This window comes from Aulonocara stuartgranti, assembly GCF_965226115.1.
Source record: "Aulonocara stuartgranti genome assembly, chromosome: 13".
In the NCBI taxonomy this organism is placed as follows: Eukaryota; Metazoa; Chordata; class Actinopteri; order Cichliformes; family Cichlidae; genus Aulonocara; species Aulonocara stuartgranti.
In genome coordinates, this window is record NC_138949.1 from 18,391,523 (window position 1) to 18,407,975 (window position 16,453).

General features: G+C 41.5%; 1 protein-coding gene across 6 annotated transcripts in view; it reads left to right on the top strand.

The window, feature by feature from the left end:
- The window catches only part of marchf8 (membrane-associated ring finger (C3HC4) 8), a 91,778-nt gene that overhangs the window by 43,935 nt on the left and 31,390 nt on the right, over nucleotides 1-16,453 (top strand). The window contains exon 1 of one of the 6 annotated variants that reach the window (XM_082557305.1): nucleotides 9,569-10,069. The exons of 4 other annotated variants lie outside the window; for them this stretch is intronic. In XM_082557305.1, the coding sequence (XP_082413431.1) occupies nucleotides 10,040-10,069 (30 nt within the window). In that variant the 5' untranslated portion in view covers nucleotides 9,569-10,039. Of the gene's footprint in view, nucleotides 1-9,568; nucleotides 10,070-16,453 lie in introns of those variants that run through there. One more of the 6 variants, XM_082557306.1, reaches the window with a different exon arrangement.

Genomic DNA, 16,453 nt, shown 5'->3' on the forward strand with positions numbered 1-16,453 from the left:
AACATTTTTAAGGCATTCAAAATGCAAATGTTCATTTCAGTGAACTGCAGGAAGGAGGCGTGTAAGATGAACAGCCTTTAAATGCAAATCGCCTTCCACTGCTGTGGACTGTATTTGTCCGGGAGCCAAATGAGGTTGGACCTTAAAATGGGGATTGTTGTAGGTGGGCAGAGGACAGATCTCTCCTTTGTCCATCATCAGCGCACAGAAGTGGGAGAGCAAGAAGATGTGTAGATCCAAGGTTGCACGCCTTAGGTAGATGTGGTGTAAAAAAATAAATTGAGATGCATCTCACTGGTGTAAAATACATCAAAGAATCTAACGCTACAAACGAGCAGAGTTGGAGAGATTTGAAACTGTCTGAGGAGTTTCTGTTTGCTGTAGTCTTTTGTTCATTGGCAAAATAACAGATCTCTGAAGACGCTGTCCTGTGATGGGAAGACTTAAGAGGAATTATTTATACTTCCTCTGCGTGCTGTTTGCTTTTGTGTGAAGAAATGCATGCAGCTTTCTGTTAAGATCACAAGTGAAGCAGTGCTGCTTTGTGCCATTTTAGCATTATATCACTGTTGCTTCTGTGTAACGATATTAAACACAGTCTATTGGCTAACGCGTTTCGTTTTAACCCGTCGCCCGCAGGTGAAAAGAGAAATGAAAGGTTCAGGTGTAGGAGAAGCATTTTTGTAACGTCAGGTGTGTTTGCATGGCAGGAATCACCTGCTGAGGGTTCACGTCCTGAAGGGGAAAGCTGCTTATAGCCCAGAAATTCTGATCAGATCTGTGAAGGCTGGAAAAATAAAATCACAACTGGGTTGAAAAGGAACCTACTTAAAAAATATATATTAAAAAATCTGTACTCGTATATTTGCAATGCAGACTTCTCCGTCTGTCCAGGGTCAGAAATAGGGCGCCATCTGTTTAACAGCAGGTGAAGATTAATGATGTCATAGATGGTGGTGGAGAAAGCCCAAAAGGGAGTGAAGTGGGCACTGAGGTGGGATATGTTTGTATTCTGAGGTCATTGCTGCACTGATGCATGTATAGTCCAGCACAGATGATGGATTTAAAGGAGCTGGATGGAGTGCATCAATTGTGTTCACAGAGCCTTTAAAAAATAAAAACCCTCCCTTCTCCCTGCAAAGCCTGGAAATGGCTGGGTAAATAAAAATGAAAAGCTGGGCCTAATAAAAGTCTTCAAACTCTACTTTCTCATTCAAGAAAAAGGATATGATAGCATCCTTAGTTTTTCTTCTCAGTCTGCCATCTTTGTAAGTCAGAGTCGGCCTGCCTATTGATTTTACTTCAAAGAATATATACAGCTAGCATAGTTATGTCTCTCCCAGAGAGTCTGTTAAAACAGAATAACCACCATTGTACACTGTTTAGTTGCATCTCTGTGCATCCCCCCCCGACTCCTGAGCACGCTAATTGTCTGTTGCTAGCGATATCAGGTCAGCCGGGTCAAGAGTTAAAAATCACAGAGAACTCCGCCATCGTAGGTCTGAGCTGCTGTCCGCATTCCAATAGCTTTTAATGACTAGTTTCATCAGGCATGCACTCGCGCATGCACGCAGTGGGAGTTTAACTGAGTGCAATTTTGGTCAAGCTTGGAATCACTTTGCTGCAACTTGAGAGGCATTTTGAAATGATTGATCCACATTTGAGCAGGATTTACGACCGTTGCCAACTCCGGCCTTTTGTCCTCCGCTCTTTATAGACCGCAATGCACTGCTGAAATACTTGTCTCATTTAGAAGGTTATCACAAGCCCCAGGTTCTGATGTGGATACAGATAGAGCTGATGTTTGCGTCTGCAGAGGTGCTTTTTGTCTTTTTATTCCCAAACACTGATAAACACAGACACTGGCAGACTTTAGAAAAGAGGCCTGCGTGTCTTCAGTGGAGAGGTGAGAAACAATAAGTCCTTTCAAATTATCTTCATAGAAGTATGTAATTGCCTTGGCTAATGCTAATGAAGATGAATGGCAAATTAAAGGCAAAAGTCATGATAAAATGTCTTGTTAAGCTTTTGAGCACCTGCGCGCTTAAAAAAAAAATTGAAACCAGCTTTAATGCATCTTGTCTCAAAGGTTCAACTCAGCTTTTCTAAAGAATATTCCTTCATTTGGAGTTTTAACGATGCTGATGGAGAGTGTTGTTTAACACACAAGATGAGTATCTCTCCAGGAGTTATCAAACCTGCTGTGCAATCAATGAATCATGATGAAAGTGTGCGATGGTTACTACACCAAGTGTTTTAGCTTGATGATCTGTGCCTTGCAAAGACATCAGAAGACTTTTAATCAGTATATCCCATTAATTTTGTCATTCCAAAGTTCAAGAAACTATGTGGATATAATTTATTAATGCAGCTATTTTACATCGAGGTGCATTAAGGAATCATCAGTGAGATGAAAGAACCCCAGAGCTCGGTGTTAGCGTAGGACCTAGGTAAAATGCAGCGTTGTGTTGGGATGGTTTCAATAAAAAAATATCTTGGTTGCTAACAAGCAACTTCATGCTACCGAGAACATTCAGCAGGGCCTACAAAGAACGCAGCACACTGATGCACTTCACCAATACTGAAGTGCATCAGTGTGAGCATCATCATTTAAGGCTGTTTTCCTGCCTCAGGGCACGGACAGCTCCACCATTATTGAGGGGAAATTCCTAATTTTATCGACACATCTTACAGCGGGATATCAGGTCGGATATCCGGCAGCTGAAGCTCCGGTACAAGCTGGATGATGTGGTTGGATAATGACGCTAAACATCAAAGCAAATCTCGAACAGAACGACTTCAAACAAAAGAAAATCCGTCTTTTTTTAAGTGGCTTCGCCAGGCGTCGACCTACAGAGGGGTTAAAGGAGACGCTGGCTTGAAAGCTAAAATGTGCGAGAGGCGCGGAGGTGTAGTTTATAGTTAGCTGGAAGTATTTTCAAACACAAATCGGAGGAAAGGATTTAAAGCATGACGAACAACTGGTTACTTTAGCCAAAGCACATCTGGGGAACTTTCCGATCGCTGATGAAGAAAAGAGCACAGCTGTTTCTTTGAGCGTTGCAATGGGAAGAATTTAAAACTGTCATCCAAAGCTGGATAAGAACGATACCGCCCTGAATTGAGATGGTCTTTTGCAGAAAATTAGTTGGGTTTTTTTCCCTACATGAAGCATTTGGTAAATGAAAACACTTTAGCAAAAGCACACATTTACCAGCACTGTGGACTTAAATCAGGTAGTTTGTGATTGTCTTCAGTTTTCATCAACATGCATAGTACAGTTCACTTAAATGAAGTCTCTGCTTATTGTCAACAGTACTGCAGCTACTCCTCTGTCGCCATAATAATAAGTACAGCCTGTTCTGCTCCTCACCACGATAGTGACTCACTCATTAGTGATATTTAGCTTTTTCTGATCTGTACTGATGTCCGCAGCAGGGGGATGCTAGGAGACAAAAAGGATTGGCATCACGACTGACGTTTCTGGATGCTGCTCACAGAGGAGAACAATGTGTTCAGATTTCTCCACTGGGGACAGATTAGTTGAGAAACAGGCTGAACAAAATTTAACGTGTCTGTCGTAAACGTAGCAGCTCAGAGCCCAGGAGAAAACCAGTTGGCTGAATTTTGAGAATCTTCAAACGTGTCTGTCACTTCCAGCTCCTCCAATTCCTACGCTGCTGTGAAGAAAAACAATTTGTGTGAAACTGAGGTAAATTGATTAAAAACTGTGCAGCTTTAATAGGATTGTGCATTATGTAGTGCCATGTAAATAAAAAAGATGAATAATAAAAGACTTGAAGACAAGACACGGTGGCAAAATTGGCTTTTGAATCACAGAAAGTGCATGAGTTTATAAATTCATAAATCTTTTTTCCCAGCTCAGGCCCCCTGTGTGTCTGGAACACCGCTACCCAGATCAGTTAGTTCCAACTCTTCAAAGACAGACAAGGCTTGGAATAAATATTATATGTACATCAGCACATACATAAGTTACTCATTATCTTTACACATGTCCATTATTTTGACTGAATGTACAAAAGGCTAAAACTGCTAACGAGATGTTCCTGCTTTTAAACATGATGACAACGTTTGAATCTTGAGAAGCCTCGAGCCACCTCTTTCTTTGTTTTTCTTCCAAGGAGCCAGACGTAATTGTAGTTTTGAAAAGTGGTCTCGAGCAGGTTTTCACTGTTTTTACTTCTAACAGTGAGAGCTTCTTCACTCATTTTCAGTCCAGTCCTTATACCTCTGTGTGCGTGTGTGTGTTGTTTTCTTCACTGACCTCAGCTGATCATTCAACTGTTGAACCACTGCTATGTCTGCACATAACAGACAAGTTAGAGAGACAACCAACTTTAAATTGTATCTTTAGGCACTTTGTTACTGTCAGCCTCTCACAAAAACACATCATTTGTTCATATTTCTTTAAATGAAAAATGCCAAAGATAAAAATTGACTCCCAAAGAGCTTGTAGCTGAAAGCTTGGCATATCTTGGCATGGTGTGCAGCGTGCTCTCAAACAGTTTGAAGAAAATGGACAAGGGGAGTCAAAAGAAGACATGTCAGGCCTAAAAAAGAAAAAGGACAAAAAAGTATAACAGATGAACAGTAGGTGAAAGTCAGGTCCTTGAGAAACAGAGGGGAACAAATCCAGCAAAGACCTGACATGGGACCTGAGAGATGCATCTGACTCTTCAAGTGATCCATCTACTGTTTGCAGAAGCCTCATCACAAATGATAACAATGATAACAGCCAAGGATGGCTGTCAAGAAGCCATTCATAAGGAAGAGAAATGGAGAGCCTGGCCTGAAGCAGTGTAGGATCATTTTGACAGAGAACACAACAAAAGGACAGCCAACATCCAAAGGAGAGCTTTGAATGTGCTTCAAGTAGGCTGGAGGACTGTTCCTGAAGACTACTTAAATAAATTACAAGAAAGCTTCCTAACAGAGTTCAGGATGTGTTGAAGAATAAAGGTGGTCATTGCCAAATATTGACTTTCAGCTGGTTAGAATTGTAGAAACCTCTGTGTTCTCTGTATATACTGTATTTCAATGTAGCTTTGAATATATTTCAAAAGTTTATGTTGTTTTGTTTGCTTACTGTCCTCAAGCTTACAGGCTCAGAGCATATCAGTGCCTTTCTTTCTGAAATCGTACTGAAGTCTTTCTCAAATTTAAGTTGATGAACTGCCTTTGAATTAGTGCAGTTTAATTGAGGTAAACTTTCCATGTGGGCTTCTCCGCTGACTTTAAATACCGTTCGCGTGTGTGTCACACCGGCACCAGCATGAGTGTTGCGTGCTGTTTTGTCATTGTTTAACACTGTAATCGGGCACATACTGGCAACACTCCACAGTCCGATCTCTGCCACACAGCCTGGACAGAAATAGCTTTTGAAAGTGTGGCTCGCAGAAGGAGGTCATTTTGAAGTTTTGTTCCATCGGCCCCGCTGACAGTCACGTGCCCTCGCAGCAGCCGTCCCTTTCAGCCGCTCTCCATCGGCGTTCACACGTCGGGATAGATGTGCGCCATTGGGTGACAAAATTGAAAAGATGACAAGATAGGGGGGCAAGAGGACAGTGAGTAGTGGGGAGAGCTGCAAATCAATGAAACTGCTACTGTCAGCCTCTTGTTATTTTTGGGATGGTGAATTGATGGCTTTGTGCTCTGGCTGTGCTGCCGCTGGTGACGGCCCACTTAATGTTTGGGCTTGTGTATTCGAATCTGGAGATTGTCCCATGAATACACCATGCGCAGAAACAACCCTCTGCTGCATTATACCGAGATATGTAAATGAAAAGCAAAGCCCCAGATCAAAGAATTGCATATGGTTACACCAGATAAGTAGCAAGGGATCCCACTGCGGTTATTCAACGTTTTACAGAATATTAAAAAAAACCCAAAAAACCCCGAAAAACTGAAGTTCTAAAGAGACTTTCCTTACGGACCTCTCGTTTTCTTCCCCCCTCTCTTCCCCTCGTCCCGTTCTCTTAATTTGAGGTAGATTTGATTGATGCTGCAGACATACAAGCTGTAGAGTTGTAGTTATCAGTATGCATGACTGTATTTGAATATGAAGTGAAAAGGCTATTACAGCTCAATTTCACACCCAGCGGGATATCTGACATGTTTCTCCCTCTGTAGAAATCAGCCTGTCAAAAGTTCTCTTTCCGCTTTCCGTCTCTCTCCGTCCCTTCACATTTTCCCTTAAACCTCACCCCCTCATCCAACTCTCGAATATTTGCCTTGTGTCTCTCACTTTTGTATGCCCTCTCCATCCAACCTGTAGCCTCTGTGAAAGGGTTTATGATGCAGTTGTTTCTACCATAAATTCTATTGACCAATCACATTTGAAGAGGCTTTGGTGATATAGAGGTAAACGACGTTGTGGAGCGCAACAGTGGGGTCGAATGCCCTGAACTGCTATTAAAGTGTAATTATCAGCAATTTGCGATCGATATTTATTGACACCTGTGCTGAGAGATCTTCACCTCATCATGTTATGTTAATGCGTAGAGCTGCTGGCTGACTGACCAGAAAAAGCTGCACTTGCATCATCTGACAGCTGATGGTTCTTGTATTGGCTTTCTGATCTTTTCATCTTTGTCTTGCTTTTTTTCCCCCTCCAAGATTAAATAATATGAGCTTGTCGTGAAACTTGCAAAGATTACCGTTGCTGGAGTGACAAGACTGGCGACATTGTGATAATGTGCTGTAAATTCGATGCATCGTCTTTACCTTTAGAAACTGTGCCCCGCTGAATGGATTCAGGAGTTCATTATACAAATCTCCTCACTTGGGGAAATCCAATTTCGTAGTGTTCGTTTAGAGACTGCGGTGGTTTGTGCTTGCTCCTGTTTTGCTGGTTTGTACTTTTTATTCTGCTTTGATGTACTCGAGAGAATGTGGCATGATCAAATCTCACTTTCAGTGGAAAACTTAAAAGATTTGGTAAAGTGGGAATGCTCATTTGATATACGCGTTTAAACCACATCATAGTTTTCCTCATTATTTTGACTATAGTTGCATTATTTTGTACAATTTTTGGCCTCGTGGTATTTCACAAGAAAATGATCTAATAGGTGCCACATGATGTGGAATCATTATTTATTGTAAACCTGAGGGATACGGAGTATTTGTCTTTTTGTCTCGGAAATCTGTGTCAGCAGACCTCAAGAAAACATCAGCAGTTATAGAGGAAGTTAAACTTAGTAAGTACTGCTTACAGATTTAAGTAAAAGTCCTACTTTCAGAAGAATAATAGATGTTAATAATATACTGAAAATCACTTCTCAGAAAGTTTACCTCTTTCAGAATATCTAGCAATACTACATAGTAATTTATGTACTGCTTATTTAGTCTTTTAATATTGACTAGAGCCTGACTAATTTATCGGTGGGCTGTTATTAGATAAATTATATTATATGTATATGTATTGGCATTTATAATGAAAGATAAATGAAAATTTAAACAGTAAAGAAGAGATAGAAGAAACACCCTTTACCTATGTTATCAATGTTGTTGCATATTTTGTCCACCAGAGGGTGCTGTTGGTAACGCTAGTTTTTTGTTTTTTGAATGCCACAGAGGGCATAAACAAGTAAACAAATAACTAAGGAATACATAGAAAATTATATTTTATTACTAATTGTATTTTATTTCTTGTTTAATAGTCAAATCTCAGAGTGTTCAAAAACGTCTTAACCTGCTAATCCCTGTAGAGGATTAAGAAGTGTAATTATTCTAATGTCTAATATCTAAAATTAATATTAATGACGGTAGAAGCAAATTATTAAAGTTCAGGTAAACTGATCTATTCTTGAGTAAATTTATTTTCCACTCAAAGTGTGATGCATGGCTGCGATGTAGCTGTTGTTGTTCAGTTGTTAAAATCTCTGTTGCGTTGACTGGGCAAAGTTCATGAGTGGGACCAGCAACTCTGCTCTAAGACTATTGCGACGCCAAAGCTGTTTAAGCAGTGTTACTCAAATAAGGTAAAGTGCCGCTTAGCTTGTTATGCAATCCAAAGGACCTGGCCTTTCTTTACATAGTACAATAAGTCTAGTGCGTCATCCGTGGTGACTGAGAAAAGGACCTTTCAGCGCTAACTGAACCTTATATTAATGTATTAAAAACTATTACATGGGCAAAATTTTCATTTTTTTTTTTTATTTAAAAAACTGTTTAATCATTAAAGTGGGATTCAGCAGGTGGAGGAACCCTAAGACTGGTTGAAGTGGCTCATCAATGTTTAAAGAACAGAAGTGAAACCAAAAGGCTTTAAAGACGACATTTAAGTTTCAAGTTTCCAGAAAACAGAAAACTGGAAACTTTCAAGCACCAGTGATGAATACACCCGTAAGATCATTTTTTGAATGTTATTCTTTCCTCCATTTAGACTATAATTGGTTTGATGTTCGAAGCGTGTAGTGCTGGAAAACCAGAACTACACTCAAATGCATTAAACCTAAAGTAACGAGCCTGTTTTGAAAATGTGAGGAATGGAAAGTACAGACATTTGTGTTAAAACGTTACATATACCTGAAAATTCTAAGTACAGTAATGAAGTATTTGTACTTTGTTACAACACAGTTTTAGAATAATAAATGAGTTGAACGATAGAGCTCAACAAAAGCTATAAGACAAGTCAAATAATACATTATCTACATGTCTCTGTACACAGCAGATAACTTATAACGCAGCTTTAAAATCATTCATTCTCATTAAGTGGGCTCTGAGGTTGTTGAGCCTGCAAGGTACAAGTCCAGAAAAGGTCGATTTAGCAACACTTTAATCAATATTGATCCCCTGAGGGAAGGTGAGACTGTTAAGGCAGGTCAAGTTAATGTTATATGAAGCAGGGATTTATACTCCAGAGTGACCCACAGTCAAATTTTATGGGCCCTGTGGGACTTTTTGCTGTACATGCAGGATGTGATCTGCTGGTGGCAGACACGGGATGTTTGCATGCTTCAATTGCTTGCACCCCCAACACCACCACAACCACCAGTTCTGTTGTCAGTCGTGGCTGTATTTAAGGTTTAATAGGTGTTTTTATTATTATGTTTCATCCCCTTTGTCCTAGTATTTATTTGGGTGATTCTGCTATACTGTAGCTTTGTCCTTGAATGTAGCTGTGAGGATGTGTGTAATAAATTACCCTCTGTCATTTCTGCTCCACCTTGCATCCCTTGCTGCCAGCCGGGGATTGGTGGAGAGACGGCAGTAAGGCCCTCTCGGATTGGTGGACAGTGACAGTGGCTTAAAACAGGTTTGGTGGCTAACTCTTTGTCTTAAAACAGTAATGGACTGAGAAGGAGGAGGCTCTGTATGTGTGTGTGTGTGTGTGTGTGTGTGTGTTTGTTGGTGTAGGACAAGCTTAAGTAGGGTTAGAGGGAGGTGCTTTTAGGTTAAGCTCAGTGTACCGAGCAGAGGGAGTCTATTTAAAGGGCACCACCCTCCCTCTCTTGAATGATTGAACAACATTTGCCCCTCCCCCCGTTGCTCATCAAGATCAGCTGGAGGAAGTGGCTCAGCCAATGGGATTACAGTATCAGATTGACTCTGTGTGTGTGTTTGTGTGTGTGGGAGAGGGCGAGCAAGCCTGGACAAGCCAGCAGCAGCAGCAGCGTCGGTAGCAGCTCAGCCTCTGTGTTTGTATATGCATGTGTGTGCTTGTGTGTGTGTCTGTTTAAAGAAATGTAGGGCAGCCACTTATTCTCCCTCCCTCTGACGTCTCTCTCTCTATCTTTTCCTGTGTCTGTCTTTGTTTCTGCACTCTGCTGAGGTAGCTCCAGTCGCCACGGCGACGGCTGACATTGTTACTTCCGCATTGGCTCGGCTGTCTCTCCCTCTCGGTGTCTCTCTCTCTCGGTCTCAGCTCACCTCAGGGATTTATAGAGGGGGCATGCAACCTCCCTGAACGGCCATTGTCAGTGTGAGAGGGTGAGTGTGTGTGTGCGCGCGTGTGTGTGTGTGGGTGGATGAGCTTATGTGTGTGTGACTAAGGGTGAGGTGACTCCAGGATCCAGACATGAATTCCTGTTGGAAGATGAAGATTCAGGTACAGATTCTTCCTCTTGGTGATGTTGCTGCCGTGTGTATTTGTGTTGCTTTTGTTTGTGAGTTGTACTGATGTCATTGTTGTTCTTGTTTATTTACACTGCTGCTGCTCCCGCTCGGGGACGAATGCAGATAGATCCTGTCAGAAACGTTGCTTTCATCGTGTGTACGTCTATACAGTAAATGATCCTGTATGAGGCTTCATTCAGAGAAAAGATCGTGATAATAAACAGGAAGTGAGGCTCACTGTAGTCTCCATATCACTGCTTGCTATGCTGAGGCCTTCTTTCCACTGCAGTCGCCGAGTGATGAAAGAGTTGCCAGGAATGTGTCTCTTTACGTGCATGCGTATGTGTCAGAGAAAGGAATGAAGACTAAAATGAACAGAGACAGCCATCTATCACTGTGATGGTGGTTGTTATGGCTGTGTGTGTGTGAGAGAGTACATTACATTTGTTTTGCCCTCCTTTTGTGTCTTTTGTTTACTTTGTTCTCTCTCGCTGAGGGATCCTGTTTGCACGTTTGTATTCGGTGCATGTACCCACATGCATCTTTTTGTTTTGGGTTTTTTTTGTCTTTATAGGGGAGCCTCCGCCATCTCCTCTGCGTGAACGGTTGACCCACATTCTCTTGTACCGGTGACCTTTTGTTCAGGATGAGTAGGGGTGCGCAGACATACTGTATATAACTTCCCTCAAACTGTTTTCAGTTTGAGTGCTGTCATCGTGTTTGATAACAGGCGGCCAAAGTACAGGACACTGTAAACTAAGCCCTGTCTTTGGTCATGTGCTCTGTCATTTAACTGTAAGTGCAAAAAATAGCCTGTGCTGTTGTGAGTGTTTGCTAATAGTTAAACACAGTTGCTCCAGATAAACGCACAAGGTCTCAGCGGCAGAGAAGTCTGACATCTAAATATGTATTTTCCCTGTTAGTCAGTGGCTTGGCATATCACATCATCGACTGATGCACCAAATCGCAAAGCTTTGTGTCAAATCGCCAGCTGGTAACGGGGGTGATGGGGAGATTAGTGCAGTCACATGTCATGGCAGGGCTTAAAACCTGCTCTAGAGGGGAGATGAAGGGAGAAATCAGGAAGAGGAGCCAAGAAGGTGATGAGGCCGAGAAAGGAGAGGATAGTGATGCACAGGCTGCAGGAGTTTCAGGGTACCTTCCCAGTGCTCTTTTGACAATTTATTTTGCGAAGTATTTTGCACCAGGACCTGTGTTTGCTGCTTTCTTTTCCACTTCTGCTTCTTGTTTCCCCTTAAAAAAGTCTCCTTTTTGAAAACCCACAAGTGCGGTTTTAATATTCGGCAGAACTGAGAGCTGCGCGTTTATGCCATTGTTACTCTTCACGCTACATACTAAAAGATTTTCCCAAAAAAAAGGGGGTGCTAAAGCTTCTCTGAGCAGCTGCTAAATGCTGCCAGCTATAAAGAAAAGACGTGTTTGAACTTCATGTTGGCCTCTCTTTCCGGTTTTTGGTTGTTGTTTGTTGTTTTTTTTTAAACTGAGTGCCAGTAATAGAGTCTGCGAGTTCCCTTTTGAAACTGAAAGTTCACTGATGTGATGACTCACGGTCAGCATTTCTCTCCTTCCTCTCCTGCTTGTCTCTGTGAGCCTGCCAGTGTAATGATTTTATCACAAGGGGACCAAGGGTTCAAACACTAATAATGCAGCTAGTTAGGAGGCACTCCGCTGAACTAATTATCTGTAGCTTGACTTTTTCACGCAAGTTATAAATAATGACTTGTGTCATGTAGGAGAGTGCACGCCCAAGTGCAGCTAATGAGGAAATGTGGCTTTCATGTAGAGTGACAAAAATATTTCACCGTATCTTTGGACCTTTTGATGCTTTCTCAGAGCAGTCGGGCCCGGGTCATACATCGCTTTCACTTTGTCATGCAGCTACTATAGAACCAACTTGTGGTGCTTCATTGTTGGTGAATTTTATATTGACTATAGAATAGGCCACCGTCCATGCAGTACTGCATTGCATGTGATGGTCACTGTCTCTCATGCTTGGACATATTGATATAATTATGCTTAAGATGAAAGAAGGTGGGGGACAGACAGAACAAAAGAGGCGGAAGAAGGGAAAACCACAAGCTCACGTACGTCTGATGAGAGCTCAGACATAACGCACACAGAGGCGTGAAAGCTGTCGATTAATGCACAGATACAGTCTGTGGAGTGGGGGGTTTGTCTCCTTCTCATGACGTCTCCACAGTGTTTTGTTTTTTTTAAACGCCTACACGAGTGCATAGAGACACACACTGATGCTGAGCAACGACACTTTAGGGCTGCCATTTGATTAATCATTTCCTCCTCTCTACAGAAAAGACTGCAGCATCCAATTTAAGGATAGATCTTGGAGAAAGCTGCACCTAAAAATCTGTAATTTGTTCAATTTGCCACCTATTTTTCTAAAGTGCATGACCTCCTTTGTATATCATGCCTCTTTCCCCCTCCTGGACACAGTTATTGTAGGTTTGCTGGAACTTCTGTGGTCAGCCGAGCTCTCCATTAATGGTTGGTACTGCGCATAGTTGTGTTCGCTCATCTGGTTCTGCTCTCCTGCACAGCTGCCCCCTCAGAGTCAGCCTGTATTTCCCTTTTAAGTGGCCACTGGACTCTGACAGGACAGGAAACCATATGAAAGCCAGCTTCCTCCCTCGATGGCACTCTTTCTAGTGGATACTTGATATTGTGATGACGTGTGACTACAATCTCAACAACAGAGGAGCGAATGAGAGCGGTGTTTACTCGGATATCCCTTTATCTCCAGTCTGTCCTGTGCGCACACTTGTGCGCCCCAGCTGTACTTCCAGGCTACGAGTGTCTTGATAATGGAATCTTTGACATTGATGGCATTTGATTTATGTGATTTTTATGTGATCTCGTTTTATTATTTGCGTTCGGAAAGAAGATCTTGTGCCTTTTTGTCTGCAGCTTGTGCGTTCAAAAACAAAAGAAGAAAGCACCACCATGATTCAACTAAAAACTGTGTGTGTGCTCATGTGTGTACATGCGTGTGCGCGTGTGTGCATTTGTGCCTTTAGTCTGCAAAACTTTACTTCCTCAGAAGTCACTTTCATAACCTATTTTTTAAACCTTAGTCTTCATTGAAGGAGGAACCTACGATGCAGATGTTCATGTGATTGAATCCTGTTTTGCTTAAAACCAGAACACAAAAAATGCTACAAGTAGTACAAAAAATATATAAAAATAACATATAATATTACTGTCACTCATGTTGATGTTTAACTTTATTGTGTCGGGGTTTTGTTTGTGTGTGTGTGCACACTCAAATGCACACTCAAAGTAGGAATGAAAGGAGGTAGAGCGGCTGTATCCCAAAGTGCTGTCGTGCTAATATGTAATATTATCATTATGTCAATAATTGTATTTTAAAAGATAATTATAATCAGCAATGGGATATCACATTGTTAAAGGCAAAGTGAAATCTGTAACAAGAACAGCAAACAAACCTGAAAGTCCATGAAAGTGTCATGGAAGCACAACTTTCCATGATAAAAATTTAAGATTCGGAATTCTAGTGCAGTAAATGTGTAAAATTAGGGTTTTTTCTGCAGATGAAATATAAAGTGCTGTTTTCAGTTGTTCTGGGTGATCAGAGTACATGTGTGGGTGTACGCTGCAGGAGCTTTAACAGCCTGGTCATGTTTTCAGCCTTCTCTGCAAGTATGCAACGTACAGAAGACTTAAATGTGAAAATTGAATAGTAACACATTTTGTGTGAATTGTGTGGGTAATGTAAGTGTGCATGCACACAGCTTTTATTTAATTTCGTCTGTTTATGCTAATTCTGTTTTTGCCTTCTTAAATCCATAACACCCACCAGGGTTTATCTGCTAAAACACAAACAAATACACCATTTCAGATTTTGACCCTTGAGATTAAAGACTTTAAGGATTATTTACAGTATTGAACTGGTCAAATAATGTGGTTGTAGGAAGGCAACATTGTAATGGATTGGATTCTGAATGGAGTATGTTCTGCCATGTGTTGAATTACTTTAAAGGAATTTATATTCATGCACCTTTTTGTACTAATGGAACTCTCTGAAGGCTGTAGAGTGCTGATGGAGAAGTATAAAAAAGGTCACTGTGTCTTTGTGGAATTAACGAAAGTGTTTGATAGGAGAGCCAAGAGAGGAACCGTGTCACTTTATGAGGAAGTCTGGAGTGGATGTGTGTGAGGGCTGTGCAGGAGAAGTGACAGGTGGAAGGGTCTGAGGGAGGGGTGGGATTACATCAGAGCCGCTTCCTGTTTGGAGTGATGGTGGACAAGTTGACAGATGAGGTCAGCCAGGACTCTCTGTGGATTATGATGTTTGCAGATGACGTTGTGATCTATAGTGAGAGTAGGGAGCAGGTGGAAGAGAGTCTGGAGAGAAGAGGAACGAAAGTCGGTAGAAGCAAGACAGAAAACAGGTGCATGAATGAGAGGGAGACAGGTGTAACAGTGAGTAGAGGTAGTGAAAGCAGATGAGTTTAAATACCTGGGGTCAGCCATCCAAAGCAGCGGACAGGTGAAGAAGAAAGTGCAGTCAGGGTGGAGTGGGTCGAAATGAGTGTCAGGGGTTATTTGTGACAGAAGCATCCCAGCAAGGGTGAGAGGGAAGGTCTACAAGATTAGCAGTAGTCCTATTACCAGTGAGACCTGTTATGATGTAGCATGGAGACAATGGTACTAACAAAAAGACAAATTGGGATTTAGCTTTTGGAGACAGACTCAAATGGGCTTTAAAGTAACTGCAGTTTGGGGCAAATCAATAGGTTTCCAGTTGGTTGTAGGTATTGTTTGTTTGCTGCAGAGGGGGGAACACACAGCATGCACAGGGAAAAGTCAAAGCTATGACTTGCAGCGCTGTGGTTGTTTAAGCTTTCAGAGGCGTAGCTGAGTTGTGGGTCATTCAGCTGTGGTGATTAACGAATGATACATCTTCTATTGAATCGAAGAGTTCAGCAGCCTGCAGAGGTCGTGTAGAGTTGTAATGAATTTACAGAGAATGAACGAGAGAGGAAGAAAAAAAACGCCACACATGCACACACACACGTACATCTGTCCATTAATTTTGCTGATTTAATTCCTTCGACAGTCACCTTATTACCACTGTCTGATAGCAATCATTCATTTGCCTCCTCTGCTTCTTACTTTTTATATCTTTTCCTCCTCCTCCCCCCTCATCTTGTTACAATGTCAGCAATTTGTAGCAGGAGATGATAAAGAGGTACTACAACTCTTTATTGTTACGTTGGCAAAAAAAAGCTGCTTTATTTGCACAGGGCAGAGAGAGCTAACCCTTCTTTGTTTGAGATGTTTTGTATTTACAAGTCATTTTTGAACAAAGGTGGGTTTTTTTGACTGGGCCCATTTCTCAAGGTGACTATTAAAATGCCCCACATCCATTTTTACTCTTCCCAATTATCCTTCAACTGACACCCTAATGAAGGTGTTTATTCCCCCCTCCCTGAAAACCCCCCATTGTGATTCTGTTGTTGAACCTGATCATTTGTCATTATAGTCGTCTTTGTTCTGTTTTTGTCTCTAAGGAAGTTGAAAGCGTCGAAAGCTGGAAATGATTAAACTATTCCAGGCAGGAGATGTTGCTGGTAATGATGATGAACGGTTTATTTTGCTCTGATAATAGAAGTTGAATGACTTACTGTGAGTAAGCAACACCAGTGTTTCCTTTTTCTGAAGAAAGACGTAAAATAAATTCTAGTGCCTTTGCCAAACGTGAGCCGTCATTACTATCGTGCTTTCCATGGATCAGAGATGCAGCATGTCCAGGCATGTCCTCTGTGAACCGTTGAAAGAATCTTAAGTGGGTGAAGTCAAACGTTTGAGAGGGCAACAACAAATAATACACACAGACTGAGAAGAGTGAATTGTACTTTCACATTGATTTGCAGTGAAAAAGTGTTAAAAATCATCCTAAATAAAAGAAGCAGCATTTTTTCAGCACTTAAAAAAGTACCTTCTTTTATTTATTTATTTTCGAAGTATTTTAAAATGTGCAAAAGTGTGGGATGGCAAACTTGACAAGCAGCTCTCACTGGTGACCTTGTGTGTTAAACCCTGCTTCATGTCGATACTGAGACTGATGCAGCTGCTGGTTCAGGCAAAGAGCAGATGGTGCTTTAAACAGTCCTGCTGACTGTAAGTCTCAGGTTTGTATTCTGAGAAGCTGTTGACCTCAAACACAAGACCTATCTTTATTCTGGTGCGACAATGGCGAGAAATGATGCGGAAAGCGGACGGAAGCAGCTGTTAGCAAGATTAACTTCTCTAAAACAGCATTTCAGTAGAAAATCAGACATTTACTGGAGGGCTGTTTGGACAGTTTTGCTCTTAC